Genomic DNA, 22,281 nt, shown 5'->3' on the forward strand with positions numbered 1-22,281 from the left:
ACCAGTTTACATCAGAAAACAGAATTTCTGTGATAATTTTCCCCTTTCATACGTGAAATATGCCAAAATCACAGTGTGACCCAACCTGGTGAAATGACCCATATACATACATACATACATACATACATACATACATACATACATACATATATACATACATACATACATACATACATACATATATACATACATACATACATACATACATATATACATACATACATATATACATACATACATACATACATACATATATACATACATACATACATACATACATATATACATACATACATACATACATACATACATACATATATACATACATACATATATACATACATACATACATACATATATACATACATATATATATACATACATACATACATACATACATATATACATACATACATACATACATATATACATACATACATACATACATACATATATACATACATACATACATACATACATATATACATACATACATATATGCATACATACATACATACATATATACATACATACATACATACATACATATATACATATATACATACATATATACATACATACATACATATATACATCAAGTGAATCGGTTGAAAATTGACGATTTGTCACCGTGACCAAAGACCTATTGGCCATTGCCCTAAAAAACAACTCACTTCCAGTTTCACGTGCCGCTGATGCAGTGCCCCCCGTTTCCAGGAGGCTGGTACTCATTTTGCAAACTTCAGAGGGATGACAGGCTTAGTCACCCCACCTGGTGTTATTTTAACGACGTGACCCGAAGATCTTCAGTGAGCCACATTAACCACGTAGCCAACACCAGGATTAGTTCCGCAAGTAACGAGGTAAACAACACTCGGTGGCGCACAAACCTCCACCAGGACAAACAGGTTACGTTTTGTATCCACTGACGGGCCGGATCTGGATTCGGACCTGAACCTAAATCGAATCACCTTGTTCTTCCCCCTCGTTCGTCATAATCCATCCACAACTCTTCGACGTATCGTGCTGTGTATCATCATGAACTTGACCCTACATCTCTATTAGTGTATTACTATTAGTGTTAATATCCTTTCAAAAGATCGTTTTACAGATCTTTCTCAGTATTAATAATAAAATGACAAACTCCGAACAAACCTTTTCCTCAGAAGATTCGACCTGATCACGAGGATCTTCATCAGTTACAGTTCATGGTTTACAAAATCACCCGGAAGTTATTCATAGTCAGTGAATCCTTCCTGTTAACGAAAATCATGCTTCTTCTTCCTCCTCACAATCACCAATCTCCACCATGGAGTCGTTGATGTCTCATTGGCCATTTGGCGATAAAGAACTGAAGCCACAGATCGGCCATCTAACCACTCCCAATCACGGTGCATGAGAGACCAGTAATAATTGTACACCGCACCTTTCCTATGCCATCTCCAGGCATTGCAAATCGTCATTGCTGGCCACCGAAGAAGGCTCGGCAGTGACGCACGCTGAAAGAGAGTACTCAGTTTTCACTCTGGTTTCTTGTTTGTTTTCTTGTTTCCTTGGTTGTCCGGACGATATCTCAGCCATCCTTTGAGCTAGGAAGCTGAAATTTCGGCACAATAGTGAGCAAGTCCTTTGTCAAAAACGGTATTTTTTGTTTTTTGATTAATCAATTAATTGAGGAGTTATTTAATTATTAGCGTTTAATTAAGTACTTATTTAATTAATTAAATTTCATTTCTCTTCTGACCATTATTAACTCAGGCACCTTTTGAGTTAGGAAGCTGATATTTGGACATGCCAATGACCAGGTGATTTGGCTGCAAAGGATATTTTTGATTTATTAATTAATCAATTAATCGATTAATTATTTAATTATTCGATTAATGACAAAAAATTTTTTTTTTTTAAAGTTACAGATTCTGATGAAATAGTGGTAGTTTATGTGTTCTCTGACCAAATTGATTACCAATTTAATTTTTTTATGATTATTATTTATTTATTTTCATTATTAATCATTTATTTATTTTCTTTCTCATTTGGCCAATATCTCAGGCACCTTTTGAGCTGGGAAGCTAATATTTGGACATAAGTGACCAAGTGATGTGGCTATCAAGGATATTTTTGATTTATTGATTAATCATTTCATCTATTAATTATTTATTGATTAATCGATTAATTATTTATTGAGTAATCAATTAATTATTTAATTTTTTATAAATGACTTATTTAATTAAATTTCTAAAAGATACATCTTCGGATGAAGCACTAGTGGTTTAGTTATGCGATTAGCCAATTGATTATGAAAATATTTTGTGATAATCTTTTATTGATTTTAATTATACAATTAATCAATCAATTAGTGTACACCTCTCCCTCCCAATGCAGCCTTAATGAGCTGCACTGCGGTATTGCCGGGCGCCGGAGGCGCCCCGGCAATGCCGCGCTGCAGCATATTTAATTATTTGGCATGGGGCGGTGTACTTTGAATGTATGTGTACTTGTTTGTTTTTTGATTAATCAATTAATTGAGGAGTTATTTAATTATTAGCGATTAATTAAGTACTTATTTAATTAATCAAATTTCCTTTCTCTTCTGACGATTAACTCAGGCACCTTTTGAGTTAGGAAGCTGATATTTAGACATGCCAATGACCAGGTGATTTGGCTGCAAAGGCTATTTTCGATTTATTAACTAATCAATTAATCAATTAATTATTTAATTATTCGATTAATGACTAAAATTTGTTTGTTTTTTAAGTTGCAGATTCTGATGAAATGGTGGTGGTTTATGTATTCTCTGACAGAATTGATTAATAATTTAATTTTTTAATGATTATTATTTATTTATTTTCATTATTAATCATTTATTTATTTTCTTTCTCATTTGGCCAACATCTCAGGCACCTTTTAAGCTCAGAAGCTAATATTTGGACATGAGTGACCAAGTGATGTGGCTATCAATGATATTTTTGATTTATTGATTAATCAATTAATCGATTAATTATTTCATTATTCGATTAATTACTAAAAAAAAAAATTCAGTTACAGATTCTGATGAAATGGTGGTGGTTTATGTGTTCTGTGACCGAATTGATTAATAATTTAATTCTTTAATGATTATTATTTATTTATTTTCATTATTAATCATTTATTTATTTTCTTTCTCATTTGGCCAATATCTCAGGCACCTTTTGAGCTGGGAAGCTAATATTTCGACATGACAGTGACCAAGTGATGTGGCTATCAAGGATATTTTTGATTTATTGATAAATCATTTAATCGATTAATTATTTATTGATTAATCGATAAATTATTTATTGATTAATCAATTAATTATTTCATTTTTTATTAATGACTTATTTAATTAAATTTCTAAAAGATACATCTTCGGATGAAGCACTAGTGGTTTAGTTATGCTATCAGCCAATTGATAAAGAAAATATTTTGTGATAATCTTTTATGGATTTTAATTATACAATGAATCAATCAATTAGCGTACACCTCTCCCTCCCAATGCAATCTCTATGAGCTGCACTGCGGTATTGCCGGGCGCCCCGGCAATGCCGCGCTGTAGGACATTTAATTATTTGGCACGGGGGCGGTGTACTTTGAATGTATGTGTACTTGTTTTCTTTCTTGTTTGTTTGTTGTACACCGCACCTTTCCTATGCCATCTCCAGGCATTGCAAATCGTCATTGCTGGGCACCGAAGGGGGCTCAGCAGTGACGCACGCTGAAAGAGAGTACTCAGTATTCACTCTCGTAGTTTGTTGTACACCGCTCCTTTCCTATGCTATCTCCAGGCATTTGTTACGTGGTCCCCTCGGTGAATACCTGGTCTCGGTGACCCCCGGACCGGGAGAGGAACTTCGCCAGAAAGTTGTATTATATATGCGCTTTCGCCACGCAATCCATATGAATTCCCCCCAAGAGAAAACTGATGTTCAAGGATATATTTCAATGGTAATGATACCATACAATTTCAATGATACAACCACGGAGATTTTCCCCGAGCAATCAACAACAAACAACCATCAACAATTCCCAATCCACAATCAATTCCCTATATGATTAAGATGGCCATCTTATATATGTGTGTCCCCGTTGGTACTCACGACCCCCTTTTGGTCTCGGTCCCGCACAATGTCTCTAGGCCCCTCCTGACCAAGATGATGGTCGGCGTCGCCGCACTCGGGCGGTTGAACGAACCCCGGGTGGACGTGTTTCCACCGGGCAGGTATCGTACCAGGCACCACGGCTGCAGCCCCTCGTGGCCACGCGAAGCGGGTACGGGAAAGCAAGCCAAAAGCCCCACGCCGCTTGCAAGGCGTGTTAGGCCCCAACGTGCGACCCGTACGCGTCTTTTTAGACGGTGTCGCGAACGGTGCCAACCGCTGGGTCGGTGCACGGCCACACGACAGTTTGACGTCCACCGGGCAGGTATCCGTCCCGGTAACTCCTCTCGCCAGACGGGCTCGGGAACGCCGCTGTTTCACGCGGCTCAAGATCGATGCCACCTCTCGTCGGAGCGGGGCGAGGAAGAAGACTCCTCGTCGCTTTTCTTCCTCGTGTCTTTTCCTCTTCCGTTTCCGGCCTCTTTTCAGAAGGGCTCCTGACCCTCCAACCACAACAACCCTTAATCTACTACACATTGATAAGCAAAGACCTGAATGGTAATTCACATACATTCACATAAATATGTAACACTCCCCCCCTTCAAGAAAGAAAGTTTGAACCCAGCGAAAACTTTCTTTGCCGGCCAATTTGGATAAACAAACCAGATAACTCAACCCCCCCCAGATTAACTCACTCTGGACGAAGCGTCAGCAACGACATTGTCCCTGCCCTTTACATGTTCAATTTCCCGTTGGACTCCTGCCAAGCCAAACTCCATCTCATGACCCTCTGACTTTGACTGTCAGTTTCTTGGGAATGAAGGTTAAGGGGTTGATCAAAGATCCAAAGTTAAGCAACTCGATAGCACTTTTTCCGGGAGGCCAAGCCGAGTATTCACTACATGGATGCCTTTAGGAACGTGGAGTTCACGGTTAGTCCGTGCAGGAAAGTTCTCTACATGGGCGCCTTGAGGAACGTGGAGTTCATGGTTAGTCCGTGCATGAAAGTTCACTACATGGACGCCTTTAGGAACGGCGTTCACGGTTAATCCGTGTAGGAATCTTGGCTCGGCGGCTCCGCCGCATTCAGTGCTTCAACTTCTCAGAACTTCCCTAATAATTATGGTGGGACCGCTTGTCGCTGTAGTCCCATGAATAGCGGTCTCCTTCTCGGCCACTACTTTGACAATCCTTCCTTCGGGAGCTGCCGTAACTCAGGGAGCCTCCATAATAATATTGATTGCGGCCACCACCAAAACTACCGCCCAGTTGTACTCTCCTGTAGACCTCTCGACGCCTACGAAATGCCTTCCCTACTGTTATGGTCCGACCCTCCAAATCCTTGCCATTCCAATTCTTCTCTGCCTCTCTGGCGTCTTTTGTGCTTGCAAACGTGACAAAGCCGAACCCTCTTGACTGTTGCGTTTCCCTGTCTCTTACCAACCGCACTTCCACCAGCGGCCCATATCTGTTGAAGACAGAGGTCAGAACTTCTTCCTCTGTTTTGAAGTTCAGTCCCCCTACAAATAACTTGGTACTTTTGTCGCCATCCCGAGCTGGTGTGGTGTTATTTTCCTTGCTGGGCTCTTTACCAACCCTCAGGTTACCATAAACTTGACCCCCGGCCAAATCATTCCCGATAACCACAGATACACCCTCTACAGGAAGTGTGGCTTGTAAACCGACGGTGACCGGTCCTGACACCAAATCGGACTCCAAATGGATGACATGAAGTGGAGCACTAACACCGCCCCCGATCCCCTATAAACGAACACTATCCCCCCCGTTGCCGTCTCCTCGGACCATGGCAAAATGCCTTCAAGCATTAAAGATTGATGTGCTCCTGTGTCCCTCAATATCCTAACCGGTCTCCGGTTAGTCGAGGCTCCATCCAGTGACACAAACCCCTCTGAAATAAATGGTTGGTAACCCTTTTGATGGCGATTTCTCACAATGGCCATTGCATTTGGAGTCGTAATAGTCGGACTCCGCTCTGGGTCTTCCCTTTTCATGCGGTAACAACTGGACATCAAGTGTCCAGGTTTCTTGCAAAAAGCGCAAGTAGGCCCGGAGGAAAAACTCGTGGTCTGCCTCGGGCCCCCCGAAATATAAGTTTGTCTTGGGCCCGCATCCCTCTGATTTCGAACAGGTGGGGTATCCGCGTTGTCCCCATAATCCTCTCGAGGCCGCCGCCATGTATTGTCGTTCTCCGCACCTGCTGTTCCCCACCTCCCCTGCGGAGATCTAGGCGAGGAGTTAGGTTCGTGGACCCCTATTCGGTGGGTTAAGGCATAATCATCTGCCATGGGGGCTGCGTCCCACAACTTTGGTACTTTCTTTTCCTGCAGGTACACTTTGATGTCCTCGTGGACACACTGCTGAAATTCCTCCACCAGGATCAAGTCACGCAATGTTTCGAAGTCTTTCCCGACTCCTTTTGACTCACACCACCGATCAAACATGTTTTCTTTCACTCTGGCAAACTCCACATGGGTCTCACTCTCCCTCTTCCTGGCATTCCTGAATTTTTGCCTGTAAGCTTCCGGAACCAACTCATAGGCTTTGAGGATGTGCTTCTTCAGTACCTCATAATCTGCACATTGGTCCATTGGTAGCGCCGAATAAATCTCTTGAGCTTTTCCCACCAGCACACTTTGCACGAGTATGGTCCAGGCCTCCTCCGGCCAGTTTAATTGTCGAGCCACTTTCTCAAAGTGTGGAAAAAATCTCGCGACTTCCTTTTCACTGAACGGTGGAACCAGCCTCACATGTCTGCCCACATCCCAGGTTTTCTGGTAAGGTGTCGACCCCGTCAGCAAGGGTGGTGCCTCTCCCCGTTCTCTCATTAACTCCAGCTCCTTGAATTTAATTTCTTGCTGAAGCTCCATGTCACGTTCCTTTAATTCCCTTTCCGCTTTTCTCTCCTCTGCTTCGAGTTCCCTTGTTTTCATCCTTTCTAACCTTTCCTGGAGTTCTCGTTCCCCTCTCCTTTCTTCTGCTTGTTTCTCTTCTCTCCTCTCTTCTGCTTTCCTTTCTTCTTCTTTGATCCGTTCCTGGCTCCGTAATTGCAACTCCAGTTTCCGGAGCTCAACGTCTTCTGGTTCTTCGGGTAGCCACTCCCAGGCTAACTCGTCCCATGTTCCTAATCCCACAATAGACTGTATCACCGTGGTCTGCAACTCTGCCTTCCTCAAATTAGTTCGGACCTCCAAGTTAAAATGTTTGGCCAATTTCAAGAGGTCCGACTTTAGTAACGCTCGGAACTGTGCCTCACTCGGGGTTACCACAAAGTTCTGTGCCACAAACGCCATGGTGCCGATCGTTAACACCTGTTAACCTTCACCCAAGACTTTACCCCAATTTCTCAAAAAATTTACCAATTAATAATTAATTAATAAATTTTAATTAATAAAAAACTTATTTTATTATGTTATACAATTTTAAATCCCGGACGTAGACCCAATTGCGAAGCCGCAAATCGTAATTTGGACGAGCCCCCAATTCTGTTACGTGGTCCCCTCGGTGAATACCTGGTCTCGGTGACCCCCGGACCGGGAGAGGAACTTCGCCAGAAAGTTGTATTATATATGCGCTTTCGCCACGCAATCCATATGAATTCCCCCCAAGAGAAAACTGATGTTCAAGGATATATTTCAATGGTAATGATACCATACAATTTCAATGATACAACCATGGAGATTTTCCCCGAGCAATCAACAACAAACAACCATCAACAATTCCCAATCCACAATCAATTCCCTATATGATTAAGATGGCCATCTTATATATGTGTGTCCCCGTTGGTACTCACGACCCCCTTTTGGTCTCGGTCCCGCACAATGTCTCTGGGCCCCTCCTGACCAAGATGATGGTCGGCGTCGCCGCACTCGGGCGGTTGAACGAACCCCGGGTGGACGTGTTTCCACCGGGCAGGTATCGTACCAGGCACCACGGCTGCAGCCCCTCGTGGCCACGCGAAGCGGGTACGGGAAAGCAAGCCAAAAGCCCCACGCCGCTTGCAAGGCGTGTTAGGCCCCAACGTGCGACCCGTACGCGTCTTTTTAGACGGTGTCGCGAACGGTGCCAACCGCTGGGTCGGTGCACGGCCACACGACAGTTTGACGTCCACCGGGCAGGTATCCGTCCCGGTAACTCCTCTCGCCAGACGGGCTCGGGAACGCCGCTGTTTCACGCGGCTCAAGATCGATGCCACCTCTCGTCGGAGCGGGGCGAGGAAGAAGACTCCTCGTCGCTTTTCTTCCTCGTGTCTTTTCCTCTTCCGTTTCCGGCCTCTTTTCAGAAGGCCCCTGACCCTCCAACCACAACAACCCTTAATCTACTACACATTGATAAGCAAAGACCTGAATGGTAATTCACATACATTCACATAAATATGTAACACATTGCAAATCGTCATTGCTGGGCACCGAAGGGGGCTCAGCAGTGACACACGCTGAAAGGGAGTACTCAGTTTTCACTCTGGTTGTTTTCTTGCTTTCTTGTTTTCTTTCTTGTTTGTTTGTTTGTCCGGGCGATATCTCAGCCATCCTTTGAGCTAGGAAGCTGAAATTTCGGCACAATAGTGCGCACGTCCTTCGTCAAAAACGCTATTTTTGGTTTTTTGATTAATCAATAAATTGAGGAGTTATTTAATTATTAGCGATTAATTAAGTACTTATTTAATTAATCAAATTTCCTTTCTCTTCTGACCATTAACTCAGGCACCTTTTGAGTTAGGAAGCTGATCTTTGGACATGAGTGACCAAGTGATTTGGCTATCAAGGATATTTTTGATTTATTGATTAATCAATTATTAATTAATCAATTAATCAATTAATCGATTAATTATTTAATTATTTGATTAATGACAAAAAATTTCTTTGTTTTTAAGTTGCAGATTCTGATGAAATGGTGGTGGTTTATGTGTTCTCTGACCGAATTGATTAATAATTTAATTTTTTTATGATTATTATTTATTTATTTTCATTATTAATCATTTATTTATTTTCTTTCTCATTTGGCCAATATCTCAGGCACCTTTTGAGCTGGGAAGCTAATATTTCGAAATGAGTGACCAAGTGATGTGGCTATCAAGGATATTTTTGATTTATTGATTAATCATTTAATCGATTAATTATTTATTGATTAATCGATTAATTATTTATTGAGTAATCAAATAATTATTGAATTTTTTATTAATGACTTATTTAATTAAATTTCTAAAAGATACATCTTCGGATGAAGCACTAGTGGTTTAGTTATGCTATTAGCCAATTGATTATGAAAATATTTTGTGATAATCTTTTATTGATTTTAATTATACAATTAATCAATCCATTAGCGTACACCTCTCCCTCCCAATGCAGCCTCTGTGAGGTGCACTGCGGTATTGCCGGGCGCTGGAGGCATCCCGGCAATGCCGCGCTGTAGGATATTTAATTATTTGGCATGGGGTCGGTGTACTTTGAATGTTTGTGTACTTGTTTGTTTGTTTGACCGGGCGATATCTCAGCCATCCTTTGAGCCAGGAAGCTGAAATTTCGGCACAATCGTGAGCAAGTCCTTTGTCAAAAACGATATTTTTTGTTTTTTGATTAATCAATTAATTGAGGAGTTATTTAATTATTAGCGATTAAATAAGTACTTATTTAATTAATCAAATTTCCTTTCTCTTCTGACGATTAACTCAGGCACCTTTTGAGTTAGGAAGCTGATATTTGGACATGCCAATGACCAGGTGATTTGGCTGCAAAGGCTATTTTTGATTTATTAATTAATCAATTAATCAATTAATCGATTAATTATTTAATTATTGAATTAATGACTAAAAAATATTTTTTTTTACTTACAGATTCTGATGAAATGGTGGTGGTTTATGTGTTCTCTGACCGAATTGATTAAAAATTTAATTTGTTTATGATTATTATTTATTTATTTTCAATATTAATCATTTATTTATTTTCTTTCTCATTTGGCCAATAGCTCAGGCACCTTTTGAGCACGGAAGCTAATATTTGGACATGAGTGACCAAGTGATGTGGCTATCAAGGATATTTTTGATTTATTGATTAATCAATTAATCAATTAATCGATTAATTATTTAATTATTCGATTAATTACTTTAAAAAAAAATTCAGTTGCAGATTCTGATGAAATGTTGGTGGTTTATTATGTTCTGTGACCGAATTGATTAATAATTTAATTTTTTAATGATTGTTATTCATTTATTTTCATTATTAATCATTTATTTATTTTCTTTCTCATTTGGCCAATATCTCAGGCACCTTTTGAGCTGGGAAGCTAATATTTGGACATGACAGTGACCAAGTGATGTGGCTATCAAGGATATTTTTGATTTATTGATTAATCATTTAATCGATTAATTATTTATTGAGTAATCGATTATTTATTGATTAATCAATTAATTATTTATTGATTAATCAATTAATCACTTGATTTTTTATTAATGACTTATTTAATTAAATTTCTAAAAGATACATCTTCGGATGAAGCACGAGTGGTTTAGTTATGCTATTAGCCAATTGATTAAGAAAATATTTTGTGATAATATTTTATTGATTTTAATTAGACAATTAATCAATCAATTAGTGTACACCTCTCCCTCCCAATGCAGCCCCTATGAGCTGCACTGCGGTATTGCCGGGTGCCCCGGGAATACCGCGCTGTCGGATATTTCATTATTTGGCATGGGGGCGGTGTACTTTGAATGTATCTGTACTTGTTTTTCGTTCAGTTGTTCTTCAATCGTCGACGTGACACGAAAGTTGGAGTTACACACAACCCCTTCTATTGACCTCAAACTAGTACCGCCAGTAGTGAACGAGGGAACATCAGAACCCTTTCAAGCATGCCGCGCCCTTTGGAGTGCCACCCGCCTCTCACGCCGTCCCGCAGCATCCCTTCCCGTCCCGCTCCGCCTCCTCCCGTCCCGCTCCGCCCCGCCCCTCAGGCAGATGATCCGGTGTGCTCAGTGCCGCCTGTCGAGGATTGTGCACGGAGACGAGTTTTTTGTCCATCAAGCCAGCTGACTTTTTTTTTCTTTTTTTTTGTACACAAGATCTAACATTTCGTTTTTGAGGGCAAAAGTGAAAGAGCCAACATTAATCACACAAAAAGTCAAACCGACACACAAAACAAAATAAGGGGAGCGGTAGACAAGATGGGGAGGGAGGGGGGAGGACACAAACACAACATATGAGAGCAGGGGCATCGCGAAAAATGTGGGAGGAAGAGGGCTTGGGGGGAGGTGGGAGGGGTATAAAACACATGGACACTGCAAGGACTTCCAGGAAAGAAGTTGGAATTTAAAAAAAGTGTATCTGGGGTGAATTAGCGGGGGTAGAAAAGATCAAGGTTTTGGATGGGGGAAGATAAGAGATGGTGGTGAACAGCTGTTTTAAAGACCTGGAGGGTGGAGTGGGATTGAAGGGAGTGGGGAAGTTTGTTCCAGAGGTGGGAGAAAAGGGGAATGAAGGAGTGAAGGTGAGCAGAGAGCCGAGATTTTGGCAGTTTAACCATAAGAGAGTTGCAGGCAGCTCTTAAACAAGGCCCTTTCAGATGCGTAAGCAGTATGCTGGCAATTTTTGCTGGGGTCTTGCTTCAGACTATCAGGCCAATGTGTGGCCTTGAGATAAAAGAAAGGTGAGACTTCGGTGAGGGTTTGCACTGTGCTCATAATGAGCCATTCTTTTATAAGGCAGCCTACCTGTTTAATGTGGAAGGTAATACTGTTGATGAGAACAATATTGATCAGAATGGCTCGTGTGGGCCAGTATTTGTGTCTGCAGATGGCACAAAGGAAAAAGGCGATCGTATTTGGAAGTGCTCTAGCAAGTGCAAACCGCTTACAGAGTCAGAAGTTTCCACAATATTAAAGTTCAAGTCTGACTTTGAAAAACCCATGCGTGAGGTACGAAAAATTTTACACACTTCTGATGATAACTGCCCTAATAATTGGTTCAAGAGTTATCAAGTGACCACTATATTCGTCATGTGTGTGCGTCTGTCTCTGTGTGTGTCTGTCTGTCTGTCCGCAGCATAACTACCCGATGATATCATCCGATCTTGATGAAACTTGGGTGGGAGGTTGATATCATGATCTAGTTGTGTCCTACCTAGAGTGGGCGTATTGCGCCCATTGTGGGCGGAGCCACGCCCGAAAAGATGTCTTTCTCGGGAGTAATCGAGTTCAAGCTACATCTTCTCCGAGGGGTTTGGTGGAATCTGACAGGGGTTTCGGTATTTGGTTAGGCCAATGCCATGTGTCTAGCCCCACGGAACTGAATTTTTCATTTTCACCCCAAGGTCAAGGTCACAAGGTCACGAAATTTAGAAAAGTCGATTTTTGATGGTTTTATTACATTGTTCGCTTGCTGATCGGGTGAAATGTCGTACATGATCTTATATTATCACATACATCATGAAATACAAGTTTTCCAACAAATTTCAGAATCTTCGACCTTTGACTGTTGAAGGTCACAAAGGTCAAAGTTTCAAAGTTGGCGGAATCGAACCGAATTTTCGATATTGTGCAGCTAACTAACCTCATAACTGATTATACATTATTTTCTATCTCATTTCAAGGTCAGTAACCTTCGTGTTGACATTTCAAGGTCACAAAGGTCAAATTTTCGAAGTTGTCGGAATCGAACCGAATTTTCGGTATTGTGGAGCTAACTAGTCTCATAACAGATAATACATTCCTATTTATATATTTTCAATGTCAGTTTTGACTTTTAAAGGTCACAAAGGACGGCCATTTCAAAGTAGTCCGTCCTTTGTCATTGAATACCGCTCGCTCGTGAACCATCGTTGTCTCCTGACTTGTCATACACTAAAGTTGTCCTTGAGTCAGACGAGAACTTTCAAATGGTGCATCATAAGTCTGTTGAACTTAAGGGGCACAGCTTGCTTTGTTATACTGGTAGTGAATGCAAAGGTAGGCTTCGAATCCTGAGATCAGCATCAACCCATTTTCCCATCTTGCGTGCTGTCTTTGCTGCAATTAGAAGCCACAAATGTACTGCCAGCTTTGATGAAGCACTCAGCAGTGGAGACTTCAATCATGTAATGACAGCATGTGAGGTAGACAGTTACGATGGTATATTGAGCAACGAGCTACAGTCAACACACGAGTTCTGCACGAACAAAGTTGTAGCTTTGTTCGTGCAGAAATATAAGTGCAGAAAGAAAGAAATATAATATATAGAAATATACCAGCACAAATATACCAGATTTAGAATTTCAGCTTCACCTTACTCATGCTAAACTAACATGACAGTATTTTTTTTAATTTTTTTTTTGTATACAAGATCGAGGCTCGTGAAAGAGCTAACATTAATCACACAAAAAGTCAAACCCACACACAAGACACAAAAAACAAGGGGAGCAGCAGACAAGATGGGGAGAGAGGGGGAAGGACACAAACACAACATTTGAGAGCAGGGAGATCGGGAGGACTTGGGGGGAGGTGGGAGAGGTACAAAACATATGAACACTGCAAGGACTCTGGGGTGAATTAGCGGGGGTAGAAAAGATCAAGGTTTTGGATGGGGAAGATAAGAGATGGTGGTGAACAGCTGTTTTAAAGACCTGGAGGGAGGAGTGGGATTGAAAGGAGTGGGGGAGTTTGTTCCAGAGGCGGGAGAAAAGGGGAATGAAAGAGTGAAGGTGAGCAGAGAGCCTAGATTTTGGCAGTTTAACCGTAAGAGGGTTGCTGGCAGATCTTGTGCGACCTGAAGGAATATTGGGGGGCCAGAGCACAGAGAGAGCTGGGGGAGCAAGGCTGGAGAGGAGTCGGTAGAAGACAGAAAGACCACCAACCTGCCTGCGGTGAGTGAGTGAAAGGCCCTCGGAGTTAACTTCATCGCACGAGATTCCAATGATTCTGAAAGCTTTGGCCTCAACAGCGTGAAGCCGAGCTAGGTGTGAGGCAGGAGCACCAGCCCAGAGGGGGGACAGTATTCCATTGAGCTGCGGATGAAAGCCTTGTATGTGGTGAGGAGCTCAGGTGTGCCAAGGAAGGACTTCGCACGACGGAGGATGCCTAGTCGGCGACTGGCTTTGGAGGCCAGCTTGGAAATGTGGTTTTCCCAAGAAAGATCATGGCAGATAATGAGACCCAAAAGCTTGAGCGACAGAACGTCTTGGAGAGGATTGTTGACAAAGTAGATGGGAGGGTTTTCCAGTCGGTCATTTCGGAGAGACATTGTAAGAGTGTGAGATTTGTCAGGATTGAAAGACATGTTCCACTTGTTTGACCAGTCTGTGATTTTGTCCAGGTCTGCTGAGAGCGAGGAGGCTGCAGACTGCCGATATGAGGGATGAGGAATGGAGCGGCAGACAGTGGAGTCATCAGCAAAGAGATAGAGAGGATTTTCCAGAGAGTCGGAGAGATCATTGATGAAGACCAGAAAAAGCACAGCGCCCAGAACACTGCCTTGTGGAACTCCAGCCTGAACAGGAAGAGGAGATGAGAGAAACCCATTCAGGGCCACACGTTGCCTACGACTAGAGAGGACGTCCGCCAGCCATGCGTGGAGATTTCCATGGATACCATAGGAGGAGAGTTTGGTGAGCAGCGCTGGGTGCCAGACCATATCGAAGGCACGTGATATGTCAAGTGAGACAGCTCTGATTTCCTCTTTGGCATTGAGGACCTCCATCCATTGTTGAGACAGCAGAAGCAACATGTCCAGAGTAGAATGACCTGGTCTGAATCCAAATTGATGATCGGAGATCAAGCCATTGGAGAAGAGGAAGGATTTGATATCCGAAGCAATGATGGATTCCATGACTTTGCTGATAATTGGAAGCAGGCTGATTGGTCTGTAGTTGCAAGGATCTGTTTTTGCACCTTTTTGTGTAAAGCGGTAATGTTTGCTGATTTCCAAGATGCTGGCAGATGACCTTGAGCAAAAGAGAAGGTGAAAAGAACAGAGAGAGGGTGAGATAGAGCGGCAGAGCAGGATTTTAGGACCCGTGGGCTGATGCCGTCTGGTCCAGTTGCAGAATCAGTCGGCCTGAGTGAAATGCCAGACTCGTCGGCGCTGAGGAGGCTCTCTGAGAATTGCCAGAGAGATGTCCACTTTAACAAGCACATGATCAGAAGAACCGATTGGAGCAGAGGAAGAGCAGCAGACATTTGCAGGGAAGTTAGTCATAACCAAGTCCAGAAGAGAAGATACTCCATTGACTGAGATCCGGGTCGGGAAATTGACAGATTGTGTCAGTCCCAATGAGTCGCAGAAGTCCTTTGCTGGGGTGCCATGGCTGGTGAGAGATGAACCCACACCCAGCCAGCTGCCATGATGACAGTTGAAGTCGCCACATATGAGGAAGAGAGAGCTTGGATGAGTTGATAGAAGTTGGTCCATGTTGTCCAACAGTGAAATGTAAATGGAGTCATCACTGTTTGGAGGACGGTACAGAACACATATGAACAAAAGGTGGGAGCGGAGAGGAAGCCGTAGCCAGAGGTACTCCTGGGGTGGGGTGGAGAGAGGGCAGTGCAGGGAGAGTGAGGAAGAGAGTTTTTGATAAAGATAGCCACCCCACCACCAGGACGAGGCTCAGGTCTATCATACCGGAGGAGGGAGTAACCAGGAAGAGATATTAAGGAATCAGAGACATCTTGAAGGAGGAAAGTTTCTGTTAAGCAGATCAAGTCTGGATTGTCAGAAGCAACCTGAATGGAGAGATCAATCAGGTTTGAGCGAAGGCCCCGGATGGTTGAGGTCCATACCGTTAATGAGGAGAGAGGGGGAGCATCGGGTGCAGGACAGGGGAGGGGAGGGGTAGGGTCAGATGAAGGGTGAGAGGGGGAGGTAGGAAGAGCAGTTGATAGTGTGTCAGAGATTACAGAAGAGTTACAAGAAAGGGAAGGATGAGGAGGACGAAAGGTTTGATGGTGATGGGATGAGGGACAGTGAGGGGTTGTTTGAGGGGGGGCAGAGGAAAGTAGAAGGTTGGGGGAGGTGGAGGTATGAGATAAAAGGGAGACGAAGTGGGGAGGAGGCAGCTTTGAGAAGGAGGTGGGAGGAGGGAGAATTTGGGAGGGATGGTTGGGGGGGAGATTTGAAGGGGAGGGGTTGTGGGAGAGAGTTGAATGGGAGGGGCAAGGGGGGAGTTTAGGAGGGGAAGGGCAAGGGGGGAGTTTAGGAGGGGAGGGGCAAGGGGGGAGTTTAGGAGGGGAGGGGCAAAGGGGGAGATTTGGAGGGGAGAGGCAAGGGGGAGATTTGGAGGGGAGGGGCAAGGGGGGGTTTAGGAGGGGAGGGGCAAGGGGGGAGTTTAGGAAGGGAGGGGCAAGTGGGGAGATTTGGAGGGGAGGGGCAAGGGGGGAGTTTGGAAAGTGGATGATTAATGAAAGATGAACATTTATAACAAATTGGGTTTGATGTGATTTTCAAGTTAGCGATCCGTTTAAGAACGATGGAGGAGGGGTGGAATGAATGAGAATTTAGAGCATGGAGTGATTTGGAATCATAAGAGATTGAATATTTTTTTGAAATGGAATGAGTTGAAGAGGAAATTGAAAGGCGCCTTTTAAATAGGAAGAAAAACAGCGTGTTGTAATATACGACTAAATAAAACATTCCAGGGGAAAGTTTAAACATATTTAAACAGAACTGTGAAGAACAATCTTATATTCACAAAAATAACATTGGGGAGAGGGAGCCTAGAGGGACGACCACGAGTCACTTGAACAGGGCAAAAGGTGGAAGGCAAGGGGAAAATGGGGGCGGGGCGAGACAGCGCACGTGGGCAGAGGAAAAAGCACACAATGGGACAAAAGCACACGAGGAGAAAGGGAAATAAAAGTTTTTTTTTTGTTTTTTTTTTGGGGGGGGGGGGGGGGGGGGAGGGTTACCTTAGACAAATCTATATTATAATAGCCGTAGATGATTCTGTCTGTTGGACGTCTGTCTGGGGTGTGGCTTACTGGGTTTGCAGAGTAGCTCCACCCATAGCTCCACCCATTCTGGGAGAGGCTTCATCTAAACAAATATCCACCATTTTATTAACTCACATAGCTTTGAGGCCTGTTTTGTAGGCCCGTGGTGTCTTGCTCTCTCTCCCAGTTTTATTTCAAATCACATTCGATATATCATTTCATTTTTCACAGTCGCTAACATAGTTTTGGACTCGGTTGAAAAAAAACGGGAAGAAAATCCGATGAAAGTTGCCGTTTATAGAACGAAATGAATTCTCAAAGGCCTGTAACTTCAAGGCCATTGAGTCTCTCTCACGCCTTTATCTCCAATCCAACTCACCATCTGATTTCATTTTTATCGATGGTTTTAGACTCGGTGTCAGCAATAATTGAGAACATTCCACACACGCGGGAAAATGCGGAGATATATTTTTTAAAATCACGTCATGATGTATCATACACCGCCCAACATGACACCGACGGCAACGTGTCGACATATATTAAAAATTCGCTTTTGCTTTTCCGTTAAGATATATTACTTTTTCGTTTGATGACAGTTGTCACAAAAACGTCAACAATGATGCCGACATATATTTCTTCGTTTTTATTCCATTCAACATTATTATCCTGAAATAAAATATGTTTCAGGAAATTACCGAGAGATATTTCTTCGTTTTTTTTTTTAGTTATGTGCGCATACACTTTGAATAGGTTCATTTGAAATCTTTAGTTTTCCACAATATAATTTACTTGCCATTTATCATTTGATGATTACGAGACACTTCCTCTTGAGGATCATGACAATTCATGCGCTGCGTGGAAACTTCTATTTCCAAAATGAATGAGACGATCGATGAAGAACGCAGACTTGAACAGGATGTAGCAAGAAAACGAATGAGACGGGCGAACGAGTCCATCGACGAACGTCAATGCAAACTTGAACATGATGGAGCAAGAAAAAGAACGAGACGGGAGAAAAACGAGAGAAACGAGACGGGGAAAAGCCGATTGGAGAGGCGAGTGAGGAGCGATTGGAGAGGCGAGTGAGGAGCGATTGGAGAGGCGAGTGAGGAGCGATTGGAGAGGCGAGTGAGGAGCGATTGGAGAGGAGCGCGAGGCGCGATTGGAGAGGAGAGTGAGGAGCGATTGGAGGGGAGTGTGAGGCGCGATTGGAGAGGAGTGTGAGGGGCGATTGGAGAGGAGTGTGAGGCGCGATTGGAGAGGAGTGTGAGGCGCGATTGGAGAGGCGAGTGAGGCATGATTGGAGAGGCGTGTGAGGCGCGATTGGAGAGGAGTGTGAGGTGCGATTGGAGAGGTGAGTGAGGCGCGATTGGAGAGGAGTGTGAGGCACGAATGGAGAGGAGTGTGAGGCGCGATTGGAGAGGGGTGTGAGGCACGATTGGAGAGGAGTGTGAGGCGCGATTGGAGAGGAGTGTGAGGCGCGATTGGAGAGGAGTGTGAGGCGCGATTGGAGAGGAGTGTGAGGCACGATTGGAGAGGCGAGTGAGGCGCGATTGGAGAGGAGTGTGAGGCGCGATTGGAGAGGAGTGTGAGGCGCGATTGGAGAGGCGAGTGAGGCGCGATTGGAGAGGTGAGTGAGGGGCAATTGGAGAGGAGTGTGAGGCGTGATTGGAGAGGAGTGTGAGGCACGATTAGAGAGGAGTGTGAGGCGCGATTGGAGAGGAGTGTGAGGCGCGATTGGAGAGGAGTGTGAGGCGCGATTGGAGAGGAGTGTGAGGGATTGGAGAGGTGAGGGATTGGAGAGGAGAGGAATGTGAGGGATTGGAGAGGAGTGTGAGGCACGATTGGAGAGGAGTGTGAGGGATTGGAGAGGAGTGAGGGATTGGAGAGGTGAGGGATTGGAGAGTTGAGGGATTGGAGAGGAGAGGAGTGTGAGGGATTGGAGAGGAGTGTGAGGGATTGGAGAGGAGTGTGAGGGATTGGAGAGGAGTGTTAGGGATTGGAGAGGAGTGTGAGGGATTGGAGAGGAGTGTTAGGGATTGGAGAGGAGTGTGAGGGATTGGAGAGGTGAGGGATTGGAGAGGAGAGGAATGTGAGGGATTGGAGAGGAGAGGAGTGCTAGGTGGAGAGAGGAGAGTGTCAGGTGGAGAGAGGAGAGTGTCAGGTGGAGAGAGGAGAGTGTCAGGTGGAGAGGAGTGAGGGGTCACATATTATGTGAAATAAATAAAGTGTTCATTCCACCATTTCTGGATCTGATGACTTGCCAGTAACCATTTTGTAAAAATGAATGTGCAGCATCTAACTCAATATGTCGAAATGTCACACACGTCCATGCCGGTGGGATTCCCACAGGTGACCCCACTAGTCTATATTATAATAGGCGTAGGTGATTCTGTCTGTCTGTCCAGAGTGTGGCTTAGTCCGTTTGCAGAGTAGCTCCACCCATAGCTCCACCCATTCTTGGAGAGGCTTCATGTGAACAAATATCCACCATTTTATTAACTCGAATAGCTTTGAGGCCTGTTTAGTTAGGCCCGTGCTGTCTTTCTCTTTCACACAGGTTTATTTCAACTCAAATTCGATATATCATTTCATTTTTAACAGTCGCTAACATAGTTTTAGACTCGGTTGAAAAAAAACGGGAAGAAAATCCGATGAAAGTTTCCGTTCATAGAACGAAATGAATTCTCAAAGGCCTGTAAAATAAAGCCCATTCATTGAGTCACCCTCACGATTTTATATCGAATTCACCATCTGATTTAATTTTTATCGATGGTTTTAGACTCGGTGTCAGAAATAATTGAGAACATTCACGCACACACGGGAAAATGCAGAGATATATTTTTAAAAATCGCGCTACGACGATACACGAAAATACACCGCCTAAAATAACAGTCGGGGGAAAATGTCGACATATATTAAAAATTAGATTTTTCTTTTCCGTTAAGATATATTACTTTTCCGTTTGATGACAGTCGTCACAAAAACGTCAACAATGATGCCGACATATATTTCTTCATTCTTATTTCATTCAACATTATTATCCGGAAGTAAAGGTTCACGTGTTCATTTCACGTGTGAAAAAACAAACTCCATTTCACGTGTGCATGGACGTGTCATTCACATTTGTAAAATATATAAATTAACAGACGGGAAATTGCTGAGAGATATTTCTTCGTTTTTATTTTATTCGTTACGAGCAGAAGTACCCGGCGTTGCCGAGCGGGAGAATGAGGAAGGAGGAAGGAGGAGAGGGAGGGGGAGGGGGGGGGAGGAGGTAGGAGGGAGGAGGGAGGAGGGAGGAGGGAAGGGCACGTACACTTTAAACATGTATATACATGTGGGATGTGGGATATATACATGTGCCGTAGGACATGTGTAGGTGTACATGTGTGTGTGTGTGTGTATACGTGTGTGTGTGTGAGTATGTGTTTATATATATGTGTGTGTGTGTGTATATGTGTGTATACGTATATGTGTGTATGTGTAGGTGTATGTGTGTGTGTATATATATATATATTTATATATGTGTGTTTGTGTATGTGTGTGCATGTGTGTGTGTGTATGTGTGTGTATATGTGTGTGTGTGTGTATGTGTATATATATATATTAATATATACATATATATATATACAGTGGTACCTCGGCTTACGAGTTTAATCCGTTCCGTGACGGAGCTCGTAAGCCAAATCGCTCGTAAGTCAAAGCAAATTTTCCCATTCAAATGCATTGAAATGCTATTAATCCGTTCCAGCCTCAAAAAAAAAACACCAATTTTTTTTGTTAGGTGCTTTTAAATAACAAAAATGTACTTTATAAATAACAAATAATGTATAAACAAGCACGACCTCGTATATACTGTACATAATACAAGAGAATGTAAAGAAATAAACTGGACCTCTATCCATGAAGATATGGAGAAGTTGTTGTTTGTGTGGTTGAAGGAGAAGCAGCTCGCAGGAGATACCGTGACCGAGAGCATCATGTGTTTGAAAAGATTGAAACTCGGATATCGAGCACGGACCACGAGGTGTTTTTTCTTTTTTCTTAATCTCGGTTTCAGTGAACTTTTGCTCTGTGCTCACGTGTACTGTACCTGTACCTGTAATGGTACGTCAGAGGATGGCACCTGTTGTCATCATATTAAGTGCAAGATGTTCTGCATCGTAAGTTGGTACACCGTGGTCTTTCGGCGGTGTTTAAGCCGGCCGTCTTGGCTTCTGTCACCATTGGCATTGAGTCTTTCGATGTAGGTAGGTCGTTGTGTGCCGGTGCCTTGGCCGAATTCCTTCATTGCTGCATTGTTAGCTCACCTGGTTTTTTATACCACATCTTTGGTTATCGGACCAGCGAATGACGTCATCTCCAAAGTATGGCTTATTCTCACTTGTCTTGGACGATCTTCTACTTCTAGCCTTCCACCGTGCATTTGGTGTCCACTGTACTTACTGTACAGTGCCTGGTAAAATTGATGTAATGGGTTTTTGACCGTCAACGCCATGAACCGTCATGAACCGTCAACGCCATGAACCGCTAACACTCAAAAGCCCATTTATCGCGCCTTATAAAGCAAAACGCAAACCGAAAGCCATGCCTCTCAAGCGAGGCGTGCTTCCGTGGTCACGTGATCCACAGGTGTAGCTCATTATACCCGCACGCGCGACACGCTTTGGCGGTCACGTGACCAGCCACTCTGGAGGCGGGGATCACCGCCGATGACGTCACCGGCTGGAGCAAGGAGATTCCTCGCTAATGTATTTCGACGATTGCGTGTTTTATATCCAAGCAGAGATGCTTTCACGGCAAGATAACCACGTGACCGGAACGGGGAACCGGAAGCCACAACCGGAAAATTCAAAAAAATAAATTTTTTGAGCTCGTACATCGGATCTCGGCTCGTATCCCAAAGCAACAAACCGCCCGAGCGACGGCTCGTATCCCGAAAAACTCGTACGTTGGGGCACTCGTAAGCCGAGGTACCACTGTATATATATATATATATATATATATATATATATATATATATATATATATATTGTTACGGACACGACTTATTAAGATGTTATGCTGGGCCGAGCGGAATGGCCGCCGTGTTCGCACAAGTTACCCGATTATACTCGAACGTTGGCCGAATCGCGCTACGCTAGATCAATGAAGGAAAGGACACAACGGCTGGGTTAAATGACACGACACCAGGGGTACAGTTCTCAAGACCTCCGGAGGAGGATATAATATGGGGTATGCAGAACGTTTAGA

The 22,281-nt window shown here is 43.4% G+C and overlaps 2 protein-coding genes across 5 annotated transcripts in view; both read right to left on the bottom strand.

Moving 5' to 3' along the window:
* LOC137428870 (uncharacterized) overlaps positions 1-1,256 on the bottom strand; it is a 119,765-nt gene extending 118,509 nt beyond the window's left edge. For 3 of the 4 annotated variants that reach the window (XM_078780704.1, XM_078780699.1, XM_078780702.1), the window contains exon 1: positions 1,156-1,234. In XM_078780704.1, the coding sequence (XP_078636830.1) occupies positions 1,156-1,196 (41 nt within the window). In that variant the 5' untranslated portion in view covers positions 1,197-1,234. Of the gene's footprint in view, positions 1-1,155 lie in introns of all 4 variants that reach the window. The other variant, XM_078780703.1, reaches the window with a different exon arrangement.
* Positions 1-22,281, bottom strand: part of LOC137429473 (uncharacterized) — a 483,513-nt gene that overhangs the window by 180,226 nt on the left and 281,006 nt on the right. The gene's annotated exons all lie outside the window — the stretch shown is intronic.

Source organism: Myxine glutinosa, chromosome 6 (assembly GCF_964187855.1).
Source record: "Myxine glutinosa chromosome 6, kmMyxGlut1.1, whole genome shotgun sequence".
NCBI lineage: Eukaryota > Metazoa > Chordata > Myxini > Myxiniformes > Myxinidae > Myxine > Myxine glutinosa.